This window comes from Eulemur rufifrons, chromosome 3, assembly GCF_041146395.1.
Source record: "Eulemur rufifrons isolate Redbay chromosome 3, OSU_ERuf_1, whole genome shotgun sequence".
Lineage (NCBI taxonomy): Eukaryota > Metazoa > Chordata > Mammalia > Primates > Lemuridae > Eulemur > Eulemur rufifrons.
Genome location: NC_090985.1, coordinates 68,503,473 through 68,526,162, shown reverse-complemented (window position 1 = coordinate 68,526,162; position 22,690 = coordinate 68,503,473). Strand labels below are relative to the sequence as shown.

At 37.1% G+C, this 22,690-nt stretch overlaps 1 protein-coding gene and 1 pseudogene across 1 annotated transcript in view; one reads left to right on the top strand and one right to left on the bottom strand.

Moving 5' to 3' along the window:
* Window positions 1-5,956: 5,956 nt before the first annotated feature.
* Window positions 5,957-22,690, top strand: part of RIPK2 (receptor interacting serine/threonine kinase 2) — a 33,741-nt gene continuing 17,007 nt past the window's right edge. Inside the window, exons 1-4 of the mRNA XM_069466259.1 lie at window positions 5,957-6,371; window positions 11,251-11,404; window positions 13,882-14,037; window positions 21,828-21,985. Of these exons, the coding sequence (XP_069322360.1) occupies window positions 6,199-6,371; window positions 11,251-11,404; window positions 13,882-14,037; window positions 21,828-21,985 (641 nt within the window). The 5' untranslated portion in view covers window positions 5,957-6,198. The remainder of the gene's footprint in view (window positions 6,372-11,250; window positions 11,405-13,881; window positions 14,038-21,827; window positions 21,986-22,690) is intronic.
* Window positions 11,767-11,880, bottom strand: LOC138382070 (U6 spliceosomal RNA; annotated as a pseudogene).

Here is a 22,690-nt window from a genome sequence, read left to right as displayed (position 1 = left end):
GTGGTTCTCATTCTCGGTCTTTATAGTCCTCTCTAAAATGTACCACCCAGACTCTGGAACAACTTTCTTCTTGTGATAGCATAAATGGTCCTCCTTCTTTAAATTGTACCTTCAGATCATCTCTATCCATAAGTTTTCCCCAATAATTTATACCCTACAAAATACTACTGATTCAATTCCTCATTCACTACCTCCCTAATATTCTCCTAATTTTAGCATGAATATTACTGGATTTCTTTACAATGTTTCTATTAAATAATTGTGTGCATATATATACATTTATGTGCATTCCGTTATAAGCTGCTTAATGACTGACATATCTCCGACATTTAATTTAGATGTGTGCACCATTTGAGTACTCACTAAATAGAAATATCTATATATAATGCCTTTATTCTAATGACTTTAGAATAAAGCAAATATAAAGAAAGCTGCAAACTTATGATATTTGGATCTGACACATGTCTAGGTCTGAGCTCTGAAACAGCACCAACATCACAGACAAATCTCTAGAGAAGTCAGAGGAGCCAGCTCTTTGCCTGTGATACAGACAGACAGGGCTCCTGGCCGAGTAATAGTTATTCTATGAACTTGTCAGTGTCCTCTAGCCAAAGATCACCAGGAACACATCTGCAGTTCTACAAAGCTGGGCTTATTAATACATTGCAAGGAAGAGAAATGAATACCATGGGAAGCCATGGGGCATCCCAGTAAGAAGGTGTTAGAAATAACCTATTATAGGATTTGGGCCTGTGATAGGGGATTTGGGAGAGCATTCAAAGAAATTTGGATCTTCCCTGAACTGGATATTGTCTAGGAGCACGGGTAATTCTTGGATTGGGTATCCTACTAATCCTTATCTAAACATTGGAAGGAATAGAGTAGGGCTAATGCTATAATTGGAAAAGCAGCAGCAGTTAACTCATTGTTAGCCAGGAAAAGGGGATTTTGCTCATTTTCATTGTCTGAACAATGTTTTTAGTTCTGTCTGTTCAGACATCTCATGAAGTGGTCTAATTTTTGTCTGGCTCCATTACAGTCACAAAGAGGTCTTGTGTATCAGGTTGGTGTTCTATGAAAGTGTTCGTATTCAACCGGAGAACTCCACAGCTTCATTGTGAATGCCAGGCCAGCTCTTGCTAGCAGGGATTGCTTTTCTATTTCTCAAACTAGATAGGAAAGTTTTGCTCAAAGGACAGAGCTGGCCAGAAAATAACAACCATTCTTGCTATTATTTACATATATTGACAGGGTTTTGTTTACAAATTCTTTTTATATTCATTGTGTAACTTGAGCCTCTCAGAACAATCCTAGAAGGTAAGTAGGCCACAGTGCCTCCACATCGCACAACTCCGGGACCCCACTCATACTCCATGAGAATGACACCTACTCAATGTGAATAATGCCCCCTAGAGTTGTACAACAAAGCCACCCTGGCAGGGCAGATATTTCTATCCCCATGACATATCCCCATATCCCTATGACAACTATGAAAACTGAATCAAAGAAGATTCCTGAGTTTCTTATTTCCCAATAAACCTTAGAGTTCTCTTATGGCAACCTGTTCAGCAGCTGATGTTAGAGCTTTAATGCAGTCATAGTTTCCCCGTCCAGACAATTACACCAGCATGCCCTGTTATGACCTAGATTACATAGGCTACCACAATAAACTCTCTGTCTTCTTCCACAACTATGTCTGTGCTTGCCCAAAACAGGATGCCAAAAAGGTTACTGAACTTATAACCTCTTTCACAGTTACTTCTTAAAGAAAAAGTGTGCACACATGTGTATACTGTTTAAAAAATTAACATACCTTAGTATATTTTGTTTACAGCCTGGAAGTGACAGACGGAAAAAATGATTTCAAAATCTAAAAAATTTTTTAAAAGCAAAATATCCTGCTAAATTCAGAGGCTGAAATTTTTAACTGCAGACTGACCTACTAGTTACATATCCTTCCACATTCTAGGAAACTTGCCATGTAAAATATCAAAGAAAAATGGAATTTCCCATGAAATATCTATGAATAAATCTTTGTCCAGCACTGTCTTTTTATAACTGGGAAATTCCCTTTTGTCACTAAATTTCTCTACTCGGACATTATAGAAAGTGAAACTGAAAATGAACTACCCCACTGATAAATCAAGCAGTTCCCAGAAAGAATATAAACTTTGATTCAAATAGATTTGTTCAGAAATCCTGTCTCTGTAATTTACAAACTGTGACTTCTGCCAATTTACCTAATCTCTATAGACCTCATTTCATTAAATTGCCACACATGTTCCTCTCCCCTATTATTGGAAAGTACCCTAGACTTCCCTATTAGAACCTGGACTTCCTTATTAGAACACTTATCACACTGTAATTATATTAATATGTTCTGGTGTCTCTCTTCCTTAGAATGCTCAAAGCATTTTGAAGGCAGGGACCATATATATTTTCTTACCATTGTATTTCCAGCACCTAGCAAAATAGCACACACACAAAAAATCTATTTATTTGTTGTCTTAGGGGAGATAGACTGGAAATCAGGGATATTGGGAAGGCCCACTTTTCATTTGCATAACTTTTTATTATGTTTTAACGTCTTGCTATGTCTACTTGGTCCACGTATTTCTTTTTAATTAAAAATCATAACAGAGAGTCAAGGAAAATGAAGAAACAGGAAGATACAGTCTAAATAAAAGAACAAGATAAGTCTTTAGAAACCAACCTAAGTGATTTGGAGATATGTGATTTACCCCACAGGGAATTCAATATCATGATCATACAGATGCTCACTGAAGTCAGGAAAATAATGCAAGAACAAACTGAGAACTTCAACAAAGGGATACAAAGTATTTAAAAAATACCAAACAGAAATCATAGATCTGGAGAATACTATAACTGAACTGAAAAACTCACTAAAGGGGTTCAACAGCAGACTAAATCAAGCAGAAGAAAGGACCAATGAATTCAAAGACAGGTCACCAGAAATCATTTGATCTGAGGAGAAAAAAGAAAAAAAGAATAAAAAAGGGTAAAGACAGCTTAAGAGACTTATGGGACCCCACTAAGTGGAAGAACTTATGTATCATCAGTGTGCAAAAAGAAGAATGAAAGGGAAAGAAAACATATTCAAAGAAATAATGGCAGAACATTTCCCAAGCCTGGGGAAAGAAATAGCAAGATCCAGGGAGCCCAAAGGACACTAAAGAAGATGAATCCAAAGAGACCCACACCAAGACATATCATAAATAAATCGTCAAAAGTGAAAGACAAAGAGAGTATGTTGAAAGCAGCAAGGGAAAAATGAATCATCATATATAAATGAACTGCCACATAACTATTAGTGGCTTTCTCAGCAAAAACTTTATATGCCAGAAGGGCATGGAATGATAATTCACAAAAAGACCTGCCAAACAAGCATATTATATCCAGAAATTCTGTCTTTTAAAAATGAAGGGGTGTTAAAGGCTTTCCTAGACAAAAGATGAGAGAGTTTATCACCACTAGACCTGCTTTATAAGAAATACTAAAGGGAGTTCTTTAAGCCGAAGGAAGAGGAGGCTAATCAGTAACACGAAAACATATGAAGATATAAAACTCACTGGTAAAATTAAGTACATTGTCAAATCCAAAACACTCTAATATTGTAATGGTTGTGGCTAAATCAGTTATATCTCTAGTTTAAAGATTAAAAGTCAAAAGTATTAAAAACTAAGCTAAAATAAATTAAGGAATATAAATTATTAGAAAATGTTAAATGAGACATCAAAAACATAAAATATGGGAGGAAAAGGAATAAAAGCATAAAGTTTGTGTATGCAATCAAAATTAAATGGTTGTCAACTTAAAATAGCTCATTATAAGTATAAAATGTTTTATGTAAGCATTGGGGCATCATAAAGCAAAAGTCTATAATAGATACACAAAAAATAAAAAGAAAAGATCTAAAGCAAACCATAATAGAAAGCCATCAAAGCACTCAGGAAGAAAGCAAGAGAGGAAGAAAGAAACAAGGGATCTTCAAAATGGCCAGAAAACAATTAACAAAATAGCACTAGTAAGTCCTCACCTAGCAATAATAACTTTGAATGTAAATAGATTAAATTCTCCAATCAAAAGGCATAGAGTAGTGAAATAGATCTAAAAGACCCAACTACATGCTGTCTACAAGAACCTCCTGTCACCTTAAAGGGTACTTTTAGACTGAAAGTAAAGGGATGGAAAAAGATATTCCATGCAAATTAAAACCAAACGAGAATAGAAGTAACTATACTTACTGCTCCAGTGAAAATGGGTTGCTAATTCTGCCACATCTCTCTTATCCTGTAGTTTCCCTTCCCTTCCCTTTTCCTAGTCCTGTTTTCTGGATCCCATGTTTTTCTTTTTCTTAACTTACTCCCATATTTTCTTGGAACACATTCTCTAGTAGCTTTCTTTAAAAAAAAAAAAAAGGTGAACGGAAAGTATTTGCATCCTTGTGTATGTGAAAACATATGCAGATGTTTTTATTCTGCCCTTATACTTGATGGATAGTTTGATTGACTAAAGAATTCTAGGCTGTAAGTTATTGTCCTTCAGAACTTTGAAGAAATTTGACTTTACTGTGTTTTAAAAGAGTGTAGCTTAAGAAATTCAATGCCATTCTAACTCCCATTTCTTTATTCTCATTTCTTCCCTCTGAAAACTTTGAGAATCTTCTCTTTATTCTTCATGTTCTAAACTTTTTTTTTTTTTTTTTTAGCTGATGTTCTAAACTTTTTAATGATATGCTTAATGTAAGTCTTTTTACTTGGTGGGCCCTTTAAATAAGAAGACCCCTGTCCTTCAGTCCTGGCAAAATCTTCTGAATTATTATTTTGATCATTTCCTCCCTATTTATTTTTTTGTTCTCTTTTTCTGGAACTGTTAGTTTTTCTGATTAAGTGGATGAATGTATGGATGGAAAAATTTTCTGAGCACTTTTTGTAGCAAAAAGCTTATTAAGCAATAAAGCACAGAGTATCAGACCATATCTTTAGTGTTAAACATTTTATTACAAAGGACCAAAATATTTAAACACACTATTTGATTACAACTTCCCACTATTGTAAAACCTAACATTGCTACTTATGCTAGGTAATGCAAAAATAGAAGCAGTTCTCTGTAGGCTGAAATCCTCTATTCAAGTCAGGCATTCCTTATTACTGCTGCCCTAAAATTCATTCAATACCTAATATGGACTTGGTAGTGTATGCATTAATAATATTTGCACTCACACCGTACAAAATAGTCATCTAAGTAGAAAGGTGTTATTTAAGGTAGAAAGATGGAAAGATGTTTGCAGTCTTTTTAGTTTGGCAATAAACATTGATTGCATTCCTCTCAGATCTATAAAAAAAGAAATCTTTGCAGTCTTACCTGGAGTCAGACGGATGGACTCTCTCAATATTATTTTTCCATTTCTCTACAAACATACCTACGGAAATAAAGAAGAGGGAGAGAAGCAGATCCCATGTAACGAGAGTGAACACTTGAACTCGTTCCAGTATGACAGGCTTATCATCCACCCCTCACTCCTGAAGAGCCAGATCCCCTTCCCAAAGCCCCCCGCCCCCACTCCACCATCTGGGGGTTCAGCGACTCCCAGAAGACTCGGCCCAGAGGGGAATCCTCCCGGGCTGACCAATCCGGCACCTGCCAGCAGGCAGGCGAGAGGGGCTTTCCCCACAGGAAAACTTCCAAACTGGGGGCTGGGGGTAGAGATGACAAAAGGAGTGCGCCCCTGGCTCCCTTTCCCACGACCTGCCCACCCCAGCCCCTCGGTGTGGGCGGCGCGACGCGGGAGGATCCCGGCCTCAGGCCGAGGCGAGAGCCCGCCCCGCTCCCCGCCTGTGTCCGCCGCTGACGTCGCCTGTGAAGTTTGGGGAGGGAGGAGCCGGGACGGCCAGGCTCGGCGCGGGGCGCGTCTGGGAGGGCCACGGCCGCGAGAGGAAGCTCCTCCTCGGCGCGGCGCCGCAGACTTGACCCAAGCCTCTCCGAGAGTCTGCTCCGGCCCCGGAAAAGCAGCAGCTGGCGTGGGCCGCCTGGGGAATGGGCGGCCTAGTGACCTAAAGTCCCGGGGCAGGAAGGGCTTTGCCGGCCTGGCTCGCGCAGGGGTGGATTTGCGCGCCCGAGCGCGGCCGGCACACCGGGAACCGGCCGGCGGCCTGAGCGCCCGCGCCGCCCGCGACCATGAACCAGGAGGCCATCTGCAGCGCGCTACCCACCATCCCCTACCGCAAGCTCGCCGACCTGTGCTACCTGAGCCGCGGCGCCTCGGGCACCGTGTCGTCCGCCCGCCACGCAGACTGGCGCGTTCAGGTGGCCGTGAAGCACCTGCACATCCACACCCCACTGCTCGACAGGTAGGGCGCCACCGGGGTTCCCGGGCAGAGCCGCGAACTGTGCTGCACCCCCCACCCCCACCCTACCCCGGGCTAGCGGGCTCTAGAACCGAGAGGGCAGTAACCACTTGGGGCAGGCCCCACCCATCCCTCTTCACCAGGCAAACCAAGCTTGGGGCTGGCATGGTGGGGAGAACCGGCTTCTCTGGAGATGCAACAATCGCATTCCTCCACTCATCTCTTCTGGCCACGGCCCTTTTCTCTCCCTGCTTACTCTACTCTCCCAGGCGTCCCCTCTCCGTGCTCCAAAAAGTAGCAATCACAGCCCAACTCTGAACGCCCTGTTTATTGATGTTGATGTGTGTTTGCATAGTGGGTGGCATAGTGGTTGCTTTGATATTTCCTGTTTTTTTCGAAATTGGGCGGTAGAGTTGCAGTGTCCAATAGGTAGCTCTTAGACACAGGTGACTATTGAGCTCTTGAAATGTGGCTGTCTGAATTGAAATGTGCTGTTGGTGTAAAATACAAACCGGATTTTGAACACTCGGTGCTTAAAAAAAAAAAAAAAAAAACAGAACTTGCAATGTTTTGTTAATATTTTTATATTGATTGTATACTGAAATGGTATTTTTTATATATTGCGTTAAATATAAGAAATTGTTAAAATTCATTTCACGTGGTTTTTTTTTTTTCTTTTTTTAATGTGACCACCAGAAAATTTAGAATTGTACATGTGTGGTTTGCATTACTTCTTTCTTGAACAGCACTGCTGTAGAGTCTGGGATATTTTGGTTTGAGCTTTTATTGTTTTTGTTTAGTTTGTGGTTTATTATGCGTAGTCATGAAAGTTTAATTATCATACTCAACATTAGCAGTTCAGTGTCTCCTCTCACAGGGAAGACTGTCCCTAGGGGAAATGTGTGTTATTTTTGTTACAATAAGTTGAATCAAAAGACTGTTAGCCAAAAAGTGAGAATGTCTCTCACATCCTGGTTTGTCCAGGTTTTCAGGAAAGATTACCATAAGTTACTGTTTCCAGAAAAACATTACAACCATATACTGTAGACCTGTGACTGTGTATATTTATCAGTGGGTCTAGTCACTAGTTTTGTGTTTTTTCCCTCCTATAAAGATTTAACTAGGGCCTGCATTCAGTTCTTAGGGAGTTACCATCGGTGATTGCAACATTCCCTTCTCTCCCTGTATCAAATGTAAAAATACACCATCATAGATGCTTGATTGGCCAAAGGCTGTTAGTATCCAAGGTCAGATAAATTCCTCAGCTTCAGCCCTGCCAGTTACTGGACTTTCATCTACCTGTGTCTTTTCTTTGTTGCTTCTCACTATCAGGCTTGGGTGGGCTAGATGACACAATAGATTTGGGACACCTCTAGATGTTTTTTTCTACTCTTTGTACACAATTTCAGGTTCAGTGATACATGGGGTGTGGTGTCTTATTTTCTGTGGAGCAGTTGCTGGGCAAGTGTGTGTATGTGGCTGTAGACAACTTTAAAGGGTTGTGGTTGGTTAGAGAGGGTAGATATATTTTAGAACCAACTATGCAAATAGTATATGGAAATGCAGCACTGATGGATCCATTAGGTATTCTGAAGCCAATCGATCATCCCATTTTGGCTGCTGCTTCTCAAGATTTTAATTTATCTAAGCTTTGTGCCATTTGGGGGCCAAGGACTGAAGAGGGAGTGCCCTTCCCATACTCTAACAATTTTCATAGTCTAAAATTCTTCACTAAATTGGGTAGAAAATAATTTCTTCAAAGAAACCATAAGTCCAGTGAAACACTCTGGCATTACCACATCACATTCTTTTCTCCAGCTTGTTACCTAAGGTCCTAACATTAGCAGTATTTATGTAGTCTGAGCATAAGACTAGGTTATGCAGTTGACTCACAGGGTGTCTATTTCCTCACATATAAAGTAGGAGTAATAAACACATGTACTTCTTAGGTTCTGGTATGGCTAATGTTTACATTGTTCTTTGGGATCACTTAAAAGAAAAATAAGTTTAAGTGATGTTACCTAGTTCTTATTTTAGTCATTGGTGAATCATTCTCCATAACCTGACTTCTCTCCAGTGAGTAGACCTTCCCCAACAATCTTCCCATCCCTTATGAGCAGATGAGTCCAATTGGTTGTTCAAATATCCTGTCAATGGCATAACTTTTTTTAATTGAAATTTTGAGTTGGGTAATTTTAGCATTATGTCTATAGGAACTATATTTTACATTTTTACTTTTAAAAATGTAAAAACCTATTTTAAAAATCTTTTGGCTTTATTTTCCCACTCACTCAATCTTTCCAAAATCCAACTTCAAGAACTTTCCAGCTTTCTTCTCTGATCAAGCCATGGGGTAGAAAGAACACAGGCTTTAGAGTTCCATGATTGCGATTCAAACCCACCTCCAACCCTGCCTCTGATTATTGGTGTGGCTATAGAAAATTATTAGTTTTTCTGAGCCTCTACATCCTCATATATAAAGTGTTGATGATTAAACCAACTTTAGAAGGTTGAGCTTAGGATTATAGTGCATATAAAGTAGCTGACACATAATAGGATCACAGTGGAAGGAAGACTGCCTCATACTCTTCATGGAAGGAGGAAAGAGTATATTAAGTGTCAGTGAGGCTTCTACAGCATGCCATCTCTTTAGCTTTTTCTCAGGATCCAGGAATCTTCAGCTTCACCCTCTGTGTCTTGGCCTACATTTCTTGGGCGAATACAGAACTGTTCCCACTTAGGGAGTATAAGTTTAATTAAAACAGTCTCACATCCAGTGCTTTTTGTATGGAAAATAAATAAAAAAATTAAAAAAAAAAACAGGTCTCACAAACTGATATAATTGGTCTCCTCACAGTTGGGTTATTGAGTGATTAAAGGACACAGAGAAAGAGAGAAGCTTTTTACTTTATGGCTTTCTATTATTCTTGAATTTTGAAACATATAAATATATTACCTATTTAAAAAATAAATGACTAAGATTTTGGGTTTTGTTTCGTTTTTGGTTTGTGCTTAAAGTAAGCCTCATAGTCTGGTCTGGGATGTCTGCTGGTATTCTTATTTCAGCAGCCATTCATCCAGAGCTTGGGTAGTCTAAGAGCCAATGTACTATCATCACTTACCTAATAGGCTCCTTCCAGAAACATTTCTATTTCTGTTATTACTGCTACCAATACCCAGTTATCCAGGGTAAAAAATTATGACATCTCCAATTCTCTTCCATTTTTATTAAATCCCTCACATTCAGTCAGTCACCATGACATGGGCATTCCAGTCAGCTAATGTTTTTCTTTCCATTTCCACTGCTACCTTTATAGTTTTAGGTTCTCATTGCTTCACATCTTGACCAGTATTAAAATCTCCTAACCTGACTTTCAAACTCTACCTCTTCCTATTAATCCTACATCCTGCTGCCAAGGTAGTGATCCTAAAATTTTGTTCTACTGTCATTCCTCTGCTCAGAAACCTTCAGTTATGCTGGACACTGTGGCAGATACCTCTGTAGTCTCAGCTACTCAGGAGGCTGAGGTGAGAGGATCACTTGAGCCCAGGAGTTCAAGTCCAGTCTGGGCAACATAGCGAGACCCTGTCTCATAAAAAAAAAAAAAAAAAAAAAAAATTATGTATGTTAAAAAAATCCCTTCAGTTACAACTCAGTGACTACGAAATAAAGTTTAACCACCCTAACCTGGCATTAAGACTCTGAGATGTGGCCCTAACCTATGTTATTCACCCTCACTCCTTTTGTATTGCATCCCCTGATCCATATTAAACAATTCACAATTTCCCAAACATAGTCTTCATTTTAACTTCCTTGAATTCATTTGATACATAGCTATTGGACATCTGCTATATCACTATAATATGTCCTAGGCACTGTTCCAAGTCCTAGGGATACACAGGTAAAAAAAAGAAAGGCCTCATCCGTGGAGGCCTCATCCGTCTCCCTCTCTCCACTGTTGAAATTCTATCCATCTTTAAGGTACTGAAATCCTATTGCTCTAAAGAATGTAGTGACTTCCCTAGCCTCAAATTTACTCTCTCTTTTCTCTGAACTCCCCATGATTTTCTTGGTTTTTTTCATTTCTTTTCTTTTCTTTTTCTTTGATGGGACTTGTCACATTCTGACTTATATTTTTATTTTTGTTAAAAGATTTCTGAACAACTTGAAGGCAAAGACTATATCTTTTTATCTTTGTATTCTCATAATGCTTAATATAATTCTTTATAATAAAAGTTAAATATTTGCTTTATGCACGAATAAGCAAATGAACCTGGGATCCAGAGTTACCCCAGGAATCTGTTATAAGCATTTACTTCTTCTCAGTGTTCTCTTCCTGAGTTCTGGTATATAATTTCTAAATATTATTGATCTTTATGTAGCTGTTATCATCTAGTCATTTAAATCTACAGCACTTAAAATTTTTAATAGGATATTTAGAAAAAAATTACATGGTATACAACCATAAAATTTAATATAATCTAATCAAATCAGTTCATTTTAATAGTAATACAACATAAACTTAATAGTTTAATTAGTTCAAGCACCAATTATTATAACATAGGTAGGCTTTGTAAGTTTACTCTAACAGTGTGTTCTTTTGCTTTCGTAGGAAAAGTATAATAATAATAACCTGTGTATAGCACTTTTACCTATCAGTGGTTTATAGGCGTTATTTTGGTCTCTTAATAGGCCTGTGGAATATCTAGGGTAGGTATTATCCCTGTTTTAAATATGATGAAACTAAGGTACAGAGAAGTTGCATAACTTACATGTGGTCACGTAGCTAATTAATGAAAAAGCCAGGATTAATTCATTTTGTAAGCATGATAATTGTATATTTTTCATTACTTGAAATAATTGTGCATTTTCTTTTCTTAGTGAAAGAAATGATGTCCTAAGAGAAGCTGAAATTTTACACAAAGCTAGATTTAGTTACATTCTTCCAATTTTGGGAATTTGCATTGAGCCTGAATTTTTGGGAATAGTTACTGAATACATGCCAAATGGATCATTAAATGAACTCCTACATAGGGTAAGTATTACACATTTTCAGTGACTATAAATACCATTTCTGTTATTCAGACTATATACTTTGGTTTTGTATTTGATCAGATTATTTGGGGGTATATAGGTGAATCAAAATAAGAATAATGAAAAACAGTCGCAGGGGTAAAATTTTACCTTTTATGGCTTTTTTTGTGTTAATAAAAATACTGGAGATTCAGACCCCATATTCTAAGGGACCTAGATTATTTCGCAAGGGTTACTGTTCCTGATGTTGATGTTGAATTCCAGTATTCATATGGATATTACATAGGTAGGAATGGAAAAAAGAAAACACAAACTCTGCACATTATACAGTCTGTTAAGCCATATTTGATTTTATACATTTTTAAAAATTTATTTATATGGAAGCTTCATGAATTTGTATCATCCTTGTACAGAGGCCATGCTAATCTTCTCTGTACGATTCCAATTTTAGTATATGTGCTGCCACAAAGTGAGCACTTAGTTTATACTGATAACAATTTAAGTTTCAAATTTAATGCTGCTAACACTAGTTCTAAAGTTCTAAATTAACAGGCCAAATAAATTATCTCTGAGTACCAGATACATTAGCTTTTCCAATAATAGAGAGTGATTTAAGCCATTTTCCATTTTCTCGAGATACTAGTTACTCTGGCTGTGATTGTGAAGCCCATCAGTAAATACATTTAGGGGGCCTCCTTTTCAATGTACATGTATTCAATTATTATTGTTTGCTTGAGCTTACATTATTAATTTTATCTCCAATCTGCAATTTTTCTGAAGAAATTCTTTTTAAAATACTTGATCCATATTGTGAGGGTTGATTTAGTTAAAACTGTGTGATAATCTGCAGAATCCAATTAGTGGACACTCCTAAATTATAATATATCACAATGCTCCATAAGTGACCAAAGGAAAGTGGGTGCCACTGTCAGCCTGTCTCGGAGTAACTTCCTCTTGGCTTCGGAATATGTTGCCTTTTATTCATGACATGTGACCATCTGAAACAAGGATGGAGTAAAGTAACTGATGTCAGTCTGTAAGATTTGTGTAACCGCCACAGCAATCAAGATATAAAAATACAGTACTATTTTTTTTATTTTTTGAGAAATGAATATAAGTAGAAATCTAGTATTTTATTCCCACATCCCAGTAGATACTCTGGCGCTCACTGGAAATTCTACAGCCTCCTCCAGGGGGATTGCAAACTCCTGGAAGAAATCGTAAAATAGACAGTGAGCACTTCTCTCCCTTGTTTCCAGATCACGAGCCCCCATATAACACTGTGCTGCACAGAGAGGCCTGGTTACTACTTTAAACTGCATAATTTTAGAAAAAGCTACCTTTTCTACAGATTAAAAGATTCAGTTTCTCCAGGGGACGGGGATCTCTATATACCAGAGGAAAAATGTTCCACATTAGTCCCTTGTGTTTCATTTGATTTCCTGTATTGTGTTATTTTAAGGTGGGATGATTTGTCTTAAAGCACCCTCCCCCAGCTTCACAAAATTAATTGAAAAAAATTGAAATACAATATAAACAATCTAAAATATTTTGAGACACTCCCCCTGCCAGGTTGATCACTGAACTACAGGCTGACCCATTTGCAGAAGACACTTCATGGCATTTAGAAAAATGTACCCAGTCATATGGTGCCTGATGATTCATTGTCAATCTTCTAAAATTGTCTGATTTTTCTGAGTATGTTCATTCTCCTGGGAAGCTACATTAACTTTTGTGTTCAGAAAACATTTATTTTGAGAAAGTGCAGATGGATATAAATTATAAGTACCATGAAATATAAAATGTTATGTTTTAAATGTGTCTATTACATGTAGGTTTAGAAACAAAAGTGACCTTTTTCTCAAAGACAAAACTCTCAAAGGTTAATTTTTCAAGCCAGAATGCAGATAAATTAATTACATGATTAAAAGTATGAGATGTTAATGCTTAGTAAGTAAATAAATATGGTCATAATTTTTAATTGATGCAGTGATTATTATAATAATGTATGATTTTATATCAATAGAAAAAATATAAATTTTGAATGAATGGTTTGATGTGTACTGGAAACAGATTGTATGTAATTTTATGTGTGTTTTTGCTCAAGTTACTCAACTAAGTGATAGAATGGGGAGGTGGATATGAGTATAGGTATATGTGTCTGGCTTTATACAGATACAGAATAATTGAGGTCTGTGTCAGTTGAAGAAAGAAGACCCAATACCATGTAGTTGCATGACTAATAGAAACTGAAAGGAAGTATTGATATTCTAAAATTATCATTATTTTCTCTATAAAGTGAGGAAAGTAAGATACAAGAATGTTAAGCAATTATCAAACCGGTGCTGTTACGAAAATGAACATATGTTTTAGCTTTAGGTTATACTATATTTCGTCATGGAATATTTAATTTTCTAAGTATAAAAGGTAGTGAAAATCAGACTACTTTTCATTTTGTCTCTTTTCATATACATAAAGAAAACTGAATATCCTGAGGTTGCTTGGCCATTGAGGTTTCGCATCCTGCACGAAATTGCACTTGGTGTAAATTACCTGCACAATATGAATCCTCCTTTACTTCATCATGACTTGAAGACTCAAAATATCTTATTGGATAATGAATTTCATGTCAAGGTACTTTCTTTTAAAAAGTTTATCTGTATGCTTGCACTTAATAATTTTAAAAAGACTTTTTAGTTATTTCTTCCACCTAGCCAATTTAATATCATCTCCCTTTCCCATAGCCCCTAATTCCTGTCTTCAGTCCCCCTTCTTCCTTTGGCAGTGGCTTAGTTGTTCCTAGATAAAGATAGAATTATGGTACAGAACACAAAGTCATTGTTTCGTAATTGAATTGCCAAGATTACCTTTTTTTGGTTACTTTTTATTTTAAAATTATAGGTTTACAGAAAGTTGCAAAGATGATACAAAGAGGTTCCGTGTATCCTTCACTTAGTTTCCCCCGTGGTTGCATTACACATAATTATAGTACAATTTCAACACCAGAAATTTGACCTTGGTATAATGGGTGTATGTAGTTCTATGTCATTTTATTACATGTATGGATTTGTGTAACCACCACAAAGATCTCGCTCATGCCACCTACCCCTCTATGGTTGTCACAACCACCTTCTCCCTTCCACCATCCCTTACCCCTGACAACCACTAATCTGTTTTCCATCTCTATACTTTTGTCATTTTGAGAATGCTGTATAAATGGAATCATGTAATATGTGATATTTTGAGATTGGCTTTGTTCTCTTCACATAATGCCCTTGAGATCCATCTAAGTTGTTGCTTGTATCAATAGTTGGTTTTTATTAATAAATAGTATTCTGTGGAATGGGTATACCACAGTTATTTAAACATTCACCTTTTGAGGAACATTTTGGTTCTTTCCAATTTTTGGCAAGTGTAATAAAACTGTTATGAACAATCCTGTACAGCTTTATGAGTAAACGTAAGTCTTCATTCCATTGGGATAAATGCCCCAAAGTGCAACTGCTGGGTTATATGGTAAGGGTATGTTTAGTTTTTTAAGAAACTATCCAACTATTTTCCAGAGTGGCTGTACCATTTTACATTCTACCAGCAATGTATGAGAGATCCAGCTTTTCTGCATCCTCACCAGCATTTGGTATTATCAATGTTTTTTATTTAGTTATTCTAGTACATGTATAGTGATATCTCATCATGGTCTTAATTTGTATTTTCCTAATAGGTAATGATGTTGAACAACTTTTCATGTGCTAATTTGCCATCCATATATTCTGTTCAATGAAATGTTTCCATGTCTTAAGCCCATTTTCAAATTGGATTCTTAGGATTTTTACTGTTGAGTTTTGAGAATTCTGCATGTATTCTAACATGAGTCCTTCATTTGGAGCTTGCAAATATTTCCTCCCAGTTTGTAGTTTGTCTTTTCATCCTTTTAACAAGGCCTTTCACAGAGCAAAAGTTTAAATTTTGATGAAATCCAGTTTATCAGGGTTTTTTTCTTTTATGATTCATACTTTTGCTATCTGGTCTAAGCACTCTTCACCAAGCTCTAGGTACTGAAGATTTTCTTAAAAACTTTTTGAGGAACATTTTGGTTCTTTCCAATTTTTGGCAATTATAATAAAACTGCTGTGAACAATCCTGTATAGCTTTATGAGTAAACATAAGTCTTCATTCCTTTGGGAAGAAGATAATTTCTATGTTATCTTCTAAAACTTTTATAGTTTTATGTTATACATTTAAATCTATGATCCATTTCACATTAATTTTTGTATAAGGTATAAGAATTAGGTGCTAAAGACAACAGATGTGGTGACTTCACAGTTGCCCTCCACCTAACTGATGACAGGACTGATGACTTTTATTAAAGTGGTTACTCAGTAATTAACACTGAATGTGATTCACTATATTTTTATATATTATTTTGCTATATGTCTTATAATATACGTATCAGAAGATTATTATAAATATCAAAAATTCTCAAAGAAATAAATAATAAAGAAATTGAAACAATAGAAAAATTAAAGCAAAAAATGTGAGAAAAATTTAGGTGGAAAAATAAATCTTTATTGAAGACATTTCTCTTCCTGGAATAAACTGGTAGGAAAAGGGAGAGAGAAGCAAGCTGCTGCCTCAGTATTCCTAAAAGAAAAAAAAAAAACAGAGAGAGAGAGAGAGACAGAGACTAATCTATTGCATTACTTATAGAACCATCAGATAGAATTACCTTAATGGTCCGCTCATCCTCTGAATCCTCACTGCAACATTCCTGTCTTCCAAGGCAGGTATCCTGTGACAAAGGAGTCATAACATCCTTACTCTAATGACTGTGACATTTCCTTATATGATCTACTAAATGTTTTCCTGGTTGCCTCCATTCATTGGTCCTAGTTCAACTTTTGTGATAAACTGAGTAAAATACAATTCTACTTCTGCAGGACAGCCCAGCCCTTCCAATATTTGAAAATAGATTTTATCTCCCGCCTCTCGCATACACTTGCATTTTTCCTTCTCCCTGCTAAAATACCCTTAGTTCCTTCAACCAATTTCCTTATGACATGGCTCTTAATCCCTGGTGTTACAAAGATGCATCTGTTTGTTTGAATCTCTCTTACATTTTGATCCCCAGAACTGAGCAAAATACTACTCTTGGTGTGGTCCAATGAATGTAGAATTGAATGAAAGTATCATTTCATTGGTCCTGAATACTTAATAGTTCCTCAATAATTCATCAGTCTTCAGGGGCAATTATATATATCACACTATTGAATAAGGCTTAGTGTGAACAAAAACCCCTGAGAGGTTCGTTTTTTTCGTATATTGTTGCTTAAGCCTTCTCTCCTTACCATGTACTTTACAGAGTGCTTTCTAGACATCATCAGATTTTACCTTGTGAGATTGGAGCAATCGCTTCAGCCTGTTAAGACCTTTTTGGATGTTATTTCTGTAATCCAATAGTTTAAATTTTTCTTCCAGCTTTGTGTCATCCTCAAATTTAATTAGCTAGTTTTTTGTATGTTTAAGTCATGATCAAATGTTAACCAGCACAGAGCTCAGATCAGAGCTGTGCAACATGGCCTTAAGAACCTCCCTCTGGGTCAATATCAGTTCTTTTGTTAATCAGCACTTTTGAAGAATAATCATTCGGTTTGTTTTGAATACTCCTAAAAGTGCTATCATACAGCCCGTATTTCGTTATTATGATATAAGAATGTTATGAAAGTCCTTGCTTACCTGCTTTTCCCAGGTATTTGCATGGCTTACCCATTCACCGTCTTCACCCTCATTATCCCAGTGGCTTTCTTTACCACCCACCCAGTTCCTCTCTGTTCTTTTACCTTGATTTATGCTTCTCCATTGTATTTTTCACCATCTGACATAATATTTTTAATTAATGTATTTATTGACCATCTCTCCCAATTAGAATATAAGCCCTATAAAGACAGAAATGTGGACGTGCCCAGTATATGCTATATAGAAGCATTCAATAATTATTTCCTGAATGAACAAATTTGTGAATTCCCGATCTTCTATATATGGATTGCTGATCACTGAGAAGTCACAGTGTTATTGTTAAAGTACATTAAAATGTTTTTATAATATACCAACCACTTGTTTTGTTTTGTTTTGTTTTTTGAGACAGAGTCTCGCTCTGTTGCCCGGGCTAGAGTGCCGTGGCATTAGCCTAGCTCACAGCAACCTCAAACTCCTGGGCTCAAGTGATCCTTCTGCCTCAGCCTCCCGAGTAGCTGGGACTACAGGCATGCACCACCATGCCCAGCTAATTTTTTCCATATATATATTTTTAGCTGTCCAAATCATTTCTTTCTATTTTTAATAGAGACGGGGGTCTCGCTCTTGCTTAGGCTGGTCTCGAGCTCCTAATCTCAAGCCATCTTCCCGCCTCAGCCTCCCAGAGTGCTAGGATTACAGGCATGAGCCACCGCGCCCAGCCTATAAACCACTTTTATATTTACTCCCTGACAGTAATTAATACTGTCAAAAAAGGAAATGAAATTGATTGTTCTTTTGTTCAGTAAATATTTGTGGAGCAACTACTGTGTACTAGGCATTGTGCCAGGCACCTGGGATATATCACATGAGTTCTGAAATTGACCATTGATCTGATATAATTTGTTTTTCATGAATTTTTGGTGGCTCTTTCATTTTCTGATTACTTACAAAGTATCCCTTCTGTAAACTTTTCTAAGTTTTTTTAAACCAGGTGCTACTGTTTGAATGTGTCCCCTCCAAAATTCAGGTATTACCAATGTGATAGTATATGAGGTAGGGCCTTTAGAAGATGGTTAGGCCATGAGGGCTTTTCCCTCCCTAGTGAATGATATTACGGCCCTTAAAAAAAGGCTCCGTGCAGCCTTTGGCTAGCTTGCCCTTCTGCCTTCTGCCATGTGAGGCACAGCAAGAAGGCCCTCACCTGACCAAACATCAATGGTTTAATTTTGCACTTTCCAGCTTCCAGAGCTGTGGAAAACAAAGTTCTATTCTTTATAAATTACCCAGTCTGTGGTATTCTGGTATTCTGGTATAGCAACACAAATGGACTGAGACAGAAGTGGGTACCACAGAAGTAGGGTGTTTTATGACAAATAGCTAAAAATGTGGAAGCAGCTTTGAAACTGGGTAATGGGTAGAGACTGAAACAGTTTTTTAAGTAAATGCCAGAAAAAGCCTCAACTGCAATGAATGGGGCATTAAGGATGATTCTTCTGAGGGCTCGGAAGAGGAGAAGGGCTGTAGAGAAAGCCTCATTCTTAGAGATTCCTTGAGTGGTCATGAGCAGAGTGTTGGTAGCAATATGGACAATGAGGACTATTCCGTCTCAGGCGGAAGGCAGAAACAAGGTGTTGGAAGCTGGAGGAAAGGTCATCCTTGTAAAGTGGCTAAGAACTTGGCTGAATTATGTATGTGTTCTAGGGCTTTGTGGAAGACAGAACTTAAGAGTGATAAACTAAAATATTTAGCAGAAGACATCTCCAAGCAGCAAAGTGTTCAGGATGCTGTGTGGTTTAGCAAAATGCAAGAAGAGAGAAATGATTTAATGATGGAATTTATAATCAAAGGAAAGCAGAATGTAGGGATTTAGAAAATGTTCAGCCTGGCCAAATAAAGAATAAAAAATCATTTTTACGAGAGAAAACCAAAGGCATGGCCAAGCAACTGTTTGATGGGCAAATTAGTAGGGACAGAAGGAAGCCAAGTGCTACTCATCAAGACATTGGGAGAATGACCCCAAAGACATTTCAGAGATCTTCAAGTCATCACTGGCCCAGTGTGCTAAGACGTTGGGGGCAGAAGCATTTTGGGGGCAGAATGCTACAGTTTGAGTATGTGCCCTCCAAAATTCAGGTGTCGCCAATTGGATTCTTCTATTAAAAGATGGGGCTTTTGAGAGGTGATTAGGCCATGAGGGTTCCTCCCTCTTGAATGATATATAGGCCCTCAAAGAAAAGAAGCTTCACACAGTGTTGCACTAAGACACCAGTATTTAAGGATAGTCTCCTACAGTATGTAGATTTGCAAAATCAACTTTTTCCCTTTTTAAAAATCAAACTGACACGTACCTTTGTGATATCCTATAATACCTCTTCATTTTGTCCCACAAAGAACACTAATATGTGTGGAGATATTTGCAAGTTCTCTCAATAACTTGAAATATATGATACTTGCATTTCATAAGCTTTCAACCTCATTGGACTTCATTTTTTTCATCTCAGTCCAGAAACTAATTTTTATTTATTTATTTTTTTTGGATAGGGTCTGACTCTGTCACCCGGGCTGGAATGCAGTGGCACAATCATAGTTCACTGTAACCTTGAACTCCTGGGCTCAAGCAATCCTCCTGCCTCAGCCTCCCAAGTAGCTGGGACTACAGGCATACAACCAACCACACCTGGCTAATTTTTATTATATTTTTAGAGATGGGGTCTCACTATGTTGCCCAGGCTAGTCTCCAATTCCTGGCATCAAGCAATTTTCCCACTTCCCAAAGTGCTGGGGTTAAAAGCGTGAGCCATCTCGCCCGGCCCCAGAAACTATTCTTGATAGAGAAAACAGAAGCAAAGAAATAGTTTTTGACCTCTACTTTCTCTTTTTGGTCCATCAATAGGGAACACTTCTTTGCTATGAATAGAACTTAAAATATTCTTGATTTTGTGTATTTTTTCTTAGACTTACCCTTTTATTATAGTAAATATATGAAGATTCATGTATTCTATCCCTCCTTTTTTGGGATGGGGGCCCCAGGTTTTTTTTTTTTATCTCCAACTCATCTAAATGCTAATAAAAATTATTTCTTCTGTTAAAATTAGTAAAAATATACAAGTTAAATAATCAAATGATGTGCTAGATGGAACTCATTCCACTCTGTTGAATTCTAAAATATACAGCATAATGTTCTAAGTAATTTAAATGTCTTTAAAGATTTCCCATACTACCTTGTCCACTAAATATTGTTTTTGTTCTTATATTTTGTCTTTCATTTTTAAAAAGTAAAGAACCTTTCAAATATTTAGAGAGTTATAAGATACTGTATAATGTCTGCATAAGATTTACAATTGAAGCAAAAATGTAAAGGACATATCAGAAGTACAGAATGTGTCACTGATAATTCTTTTTATGTATTTTTTATTTTTTTTTTTATTTTATTTCAGGATACTATGAGGGTACAAACGTTTTGGTTACATTTTATGTCTTTACCTCACCCAAGCGAGAATTAGAGGCATGCCCTTCCCCTCTACAGTGCTCACCGTGTCCATTAGTTGTGAGTTTATCCCCCACAACCTCCTAATCCCTGGAGAATATTACCGCTGTGTGAGCACCATAGTGTTGATCAGTCAGTGCCAATTTGATGGCGAGTACATGTGGAGGCTATTCCTCTGATCTTGTGATACCTCACTGAGGATAATGAGTTCAGGCTCAATCCAGGAAAATATAAGAGGTGCTAGATCACTGTCTTTTCTCATAACTGAGTAATATTCCATTGTATACATATACCAAATTTTAATAATCCACTCATGAATTGATGGGCACTTGGGTTGTTTCCACGTCCTTGCAATAGTGAATTGTGCTGCCATAAACATTCGGGTACAGATGTCTTTATTATAGAATGTCTTTTGCTCTTTTGGGTAGATGCCTAATAGTGCTTTGGCTATGACCATACCACCCTGAGCGTGCCTGATCTCTTTAATTCTTTAGGCACCTATTGTAATGGACATAAATATGCTTTACATGCTAACTATACTATTGCCACTAGATGATTTTTTTAGTGGCATAAATTACATAATAATGATCTTTAGTATTGAGATTTTGCTTATTTCAGAATTTGAGGATGCTACTTGTAGGGTGTTATAAATAAGACCATATAAACCTGAGCTGTAAACAATGAGCAGTGACAATTGTCAGTTCTGTGAGTAGATGAATTGGGAAAGCACATACTATAAAGCTACTTGTCATAAAATGTAAGGTAGTCAATATATACACTTACTCAAAAAATCAGGCAAAAAGTACTACTTCTCTTTAATTTTTCAAAACTTAGTCTCCCTTTTAAAAATTGTGATGGGCTGGGAGAGCAGCCTGGGCAATGTAGCAAGACCCTGTTTCTACAGAAAATAAAAAAAATTAACCTGGCCAATAGAACAAGACCTTGTATGTATTAAAAAAAGAAAATTGTTACGTTGTGCTAACCTTTAAGCCAGTTATGTATTGCTTCTAGAGTTATTGGGCTCAGCACTATGAAATTTCATTTCATAAAAAGCTGTGGAATATATAGAAATAAAGTATTAATGCATATAGCATTTCCTCTGGTATACTATCTAAATACAGTGAGGATACACAAAGATAGTCAATTCTTAGACTTTCTAAAGATAGAATTTTTAAATTCAATTATTTACTCTTTTCCCTTACAGATTGCAGATTTTGGTTTATCAAAATGGCGCTTGATGTCCCTCTCACAATCACGAAGTAGCAAATCTGCACCAGAAGGAGGGACAATTATCTATATGCCACCTGAAAACTATGAACCTGGACAAAAATCAAGGGCCAGTGTCAAGCATGATATATATAGGTATAGTAAAGTTGCTCTTGCTCAGAGTTAACCTTGTCTAAAACATGAGATTAATCAACCAGAATTTTGAAGCTACATTTTAAAGTGTGATTTTTATTCTTGTTTCATAACTGGTAAAAATAAACTACAGAAGCCACAGTGGTTAATGTTTTTCAAATTAGAGATAACTTGCTTTAAGCAACTTTTACATCCTTTAAAAATTTTTAGGCGAGGTGTGGTGGCTCACACCTGTAATCCTAGCACTCTGGGAGGCCGAGGAAGGAGGATTGCTTGAGGCCAGGAGTTCTGAGACTAGCTTGAGCAAGAATGAGACTCCATCTCTACAGAAAAATTTAGCCGTGTGTCCTGGCAGCTACTGGAGAGGCTGAGGCAGGAGGAGGATCACTTGAGCCCAGGAGTTTGAGGTTGCAGTGAGCTACAATGATGCCACTGCACTCTACCTAAGGCGACAGACTCGATCTCCAAAAAAAAACAAAAAAGGTTTTATTTATCACATGTGACTTGGAGAAGCAGAGGGAAACACTGGTTCCTAACATTTTAGCTTTAAGTTTCTCTCCTGTTCAACCTTTCAGCCTTTGATATCTACACATCTTCTTAGAGAAATAAATAAACTCTTAGTCATACTGGGAATGTTTCTATTTAAAGAATCCCTAGTATTTATATATGGGTGAATTTTTTATATAACAAATCAGTGTGTTAGGTAAC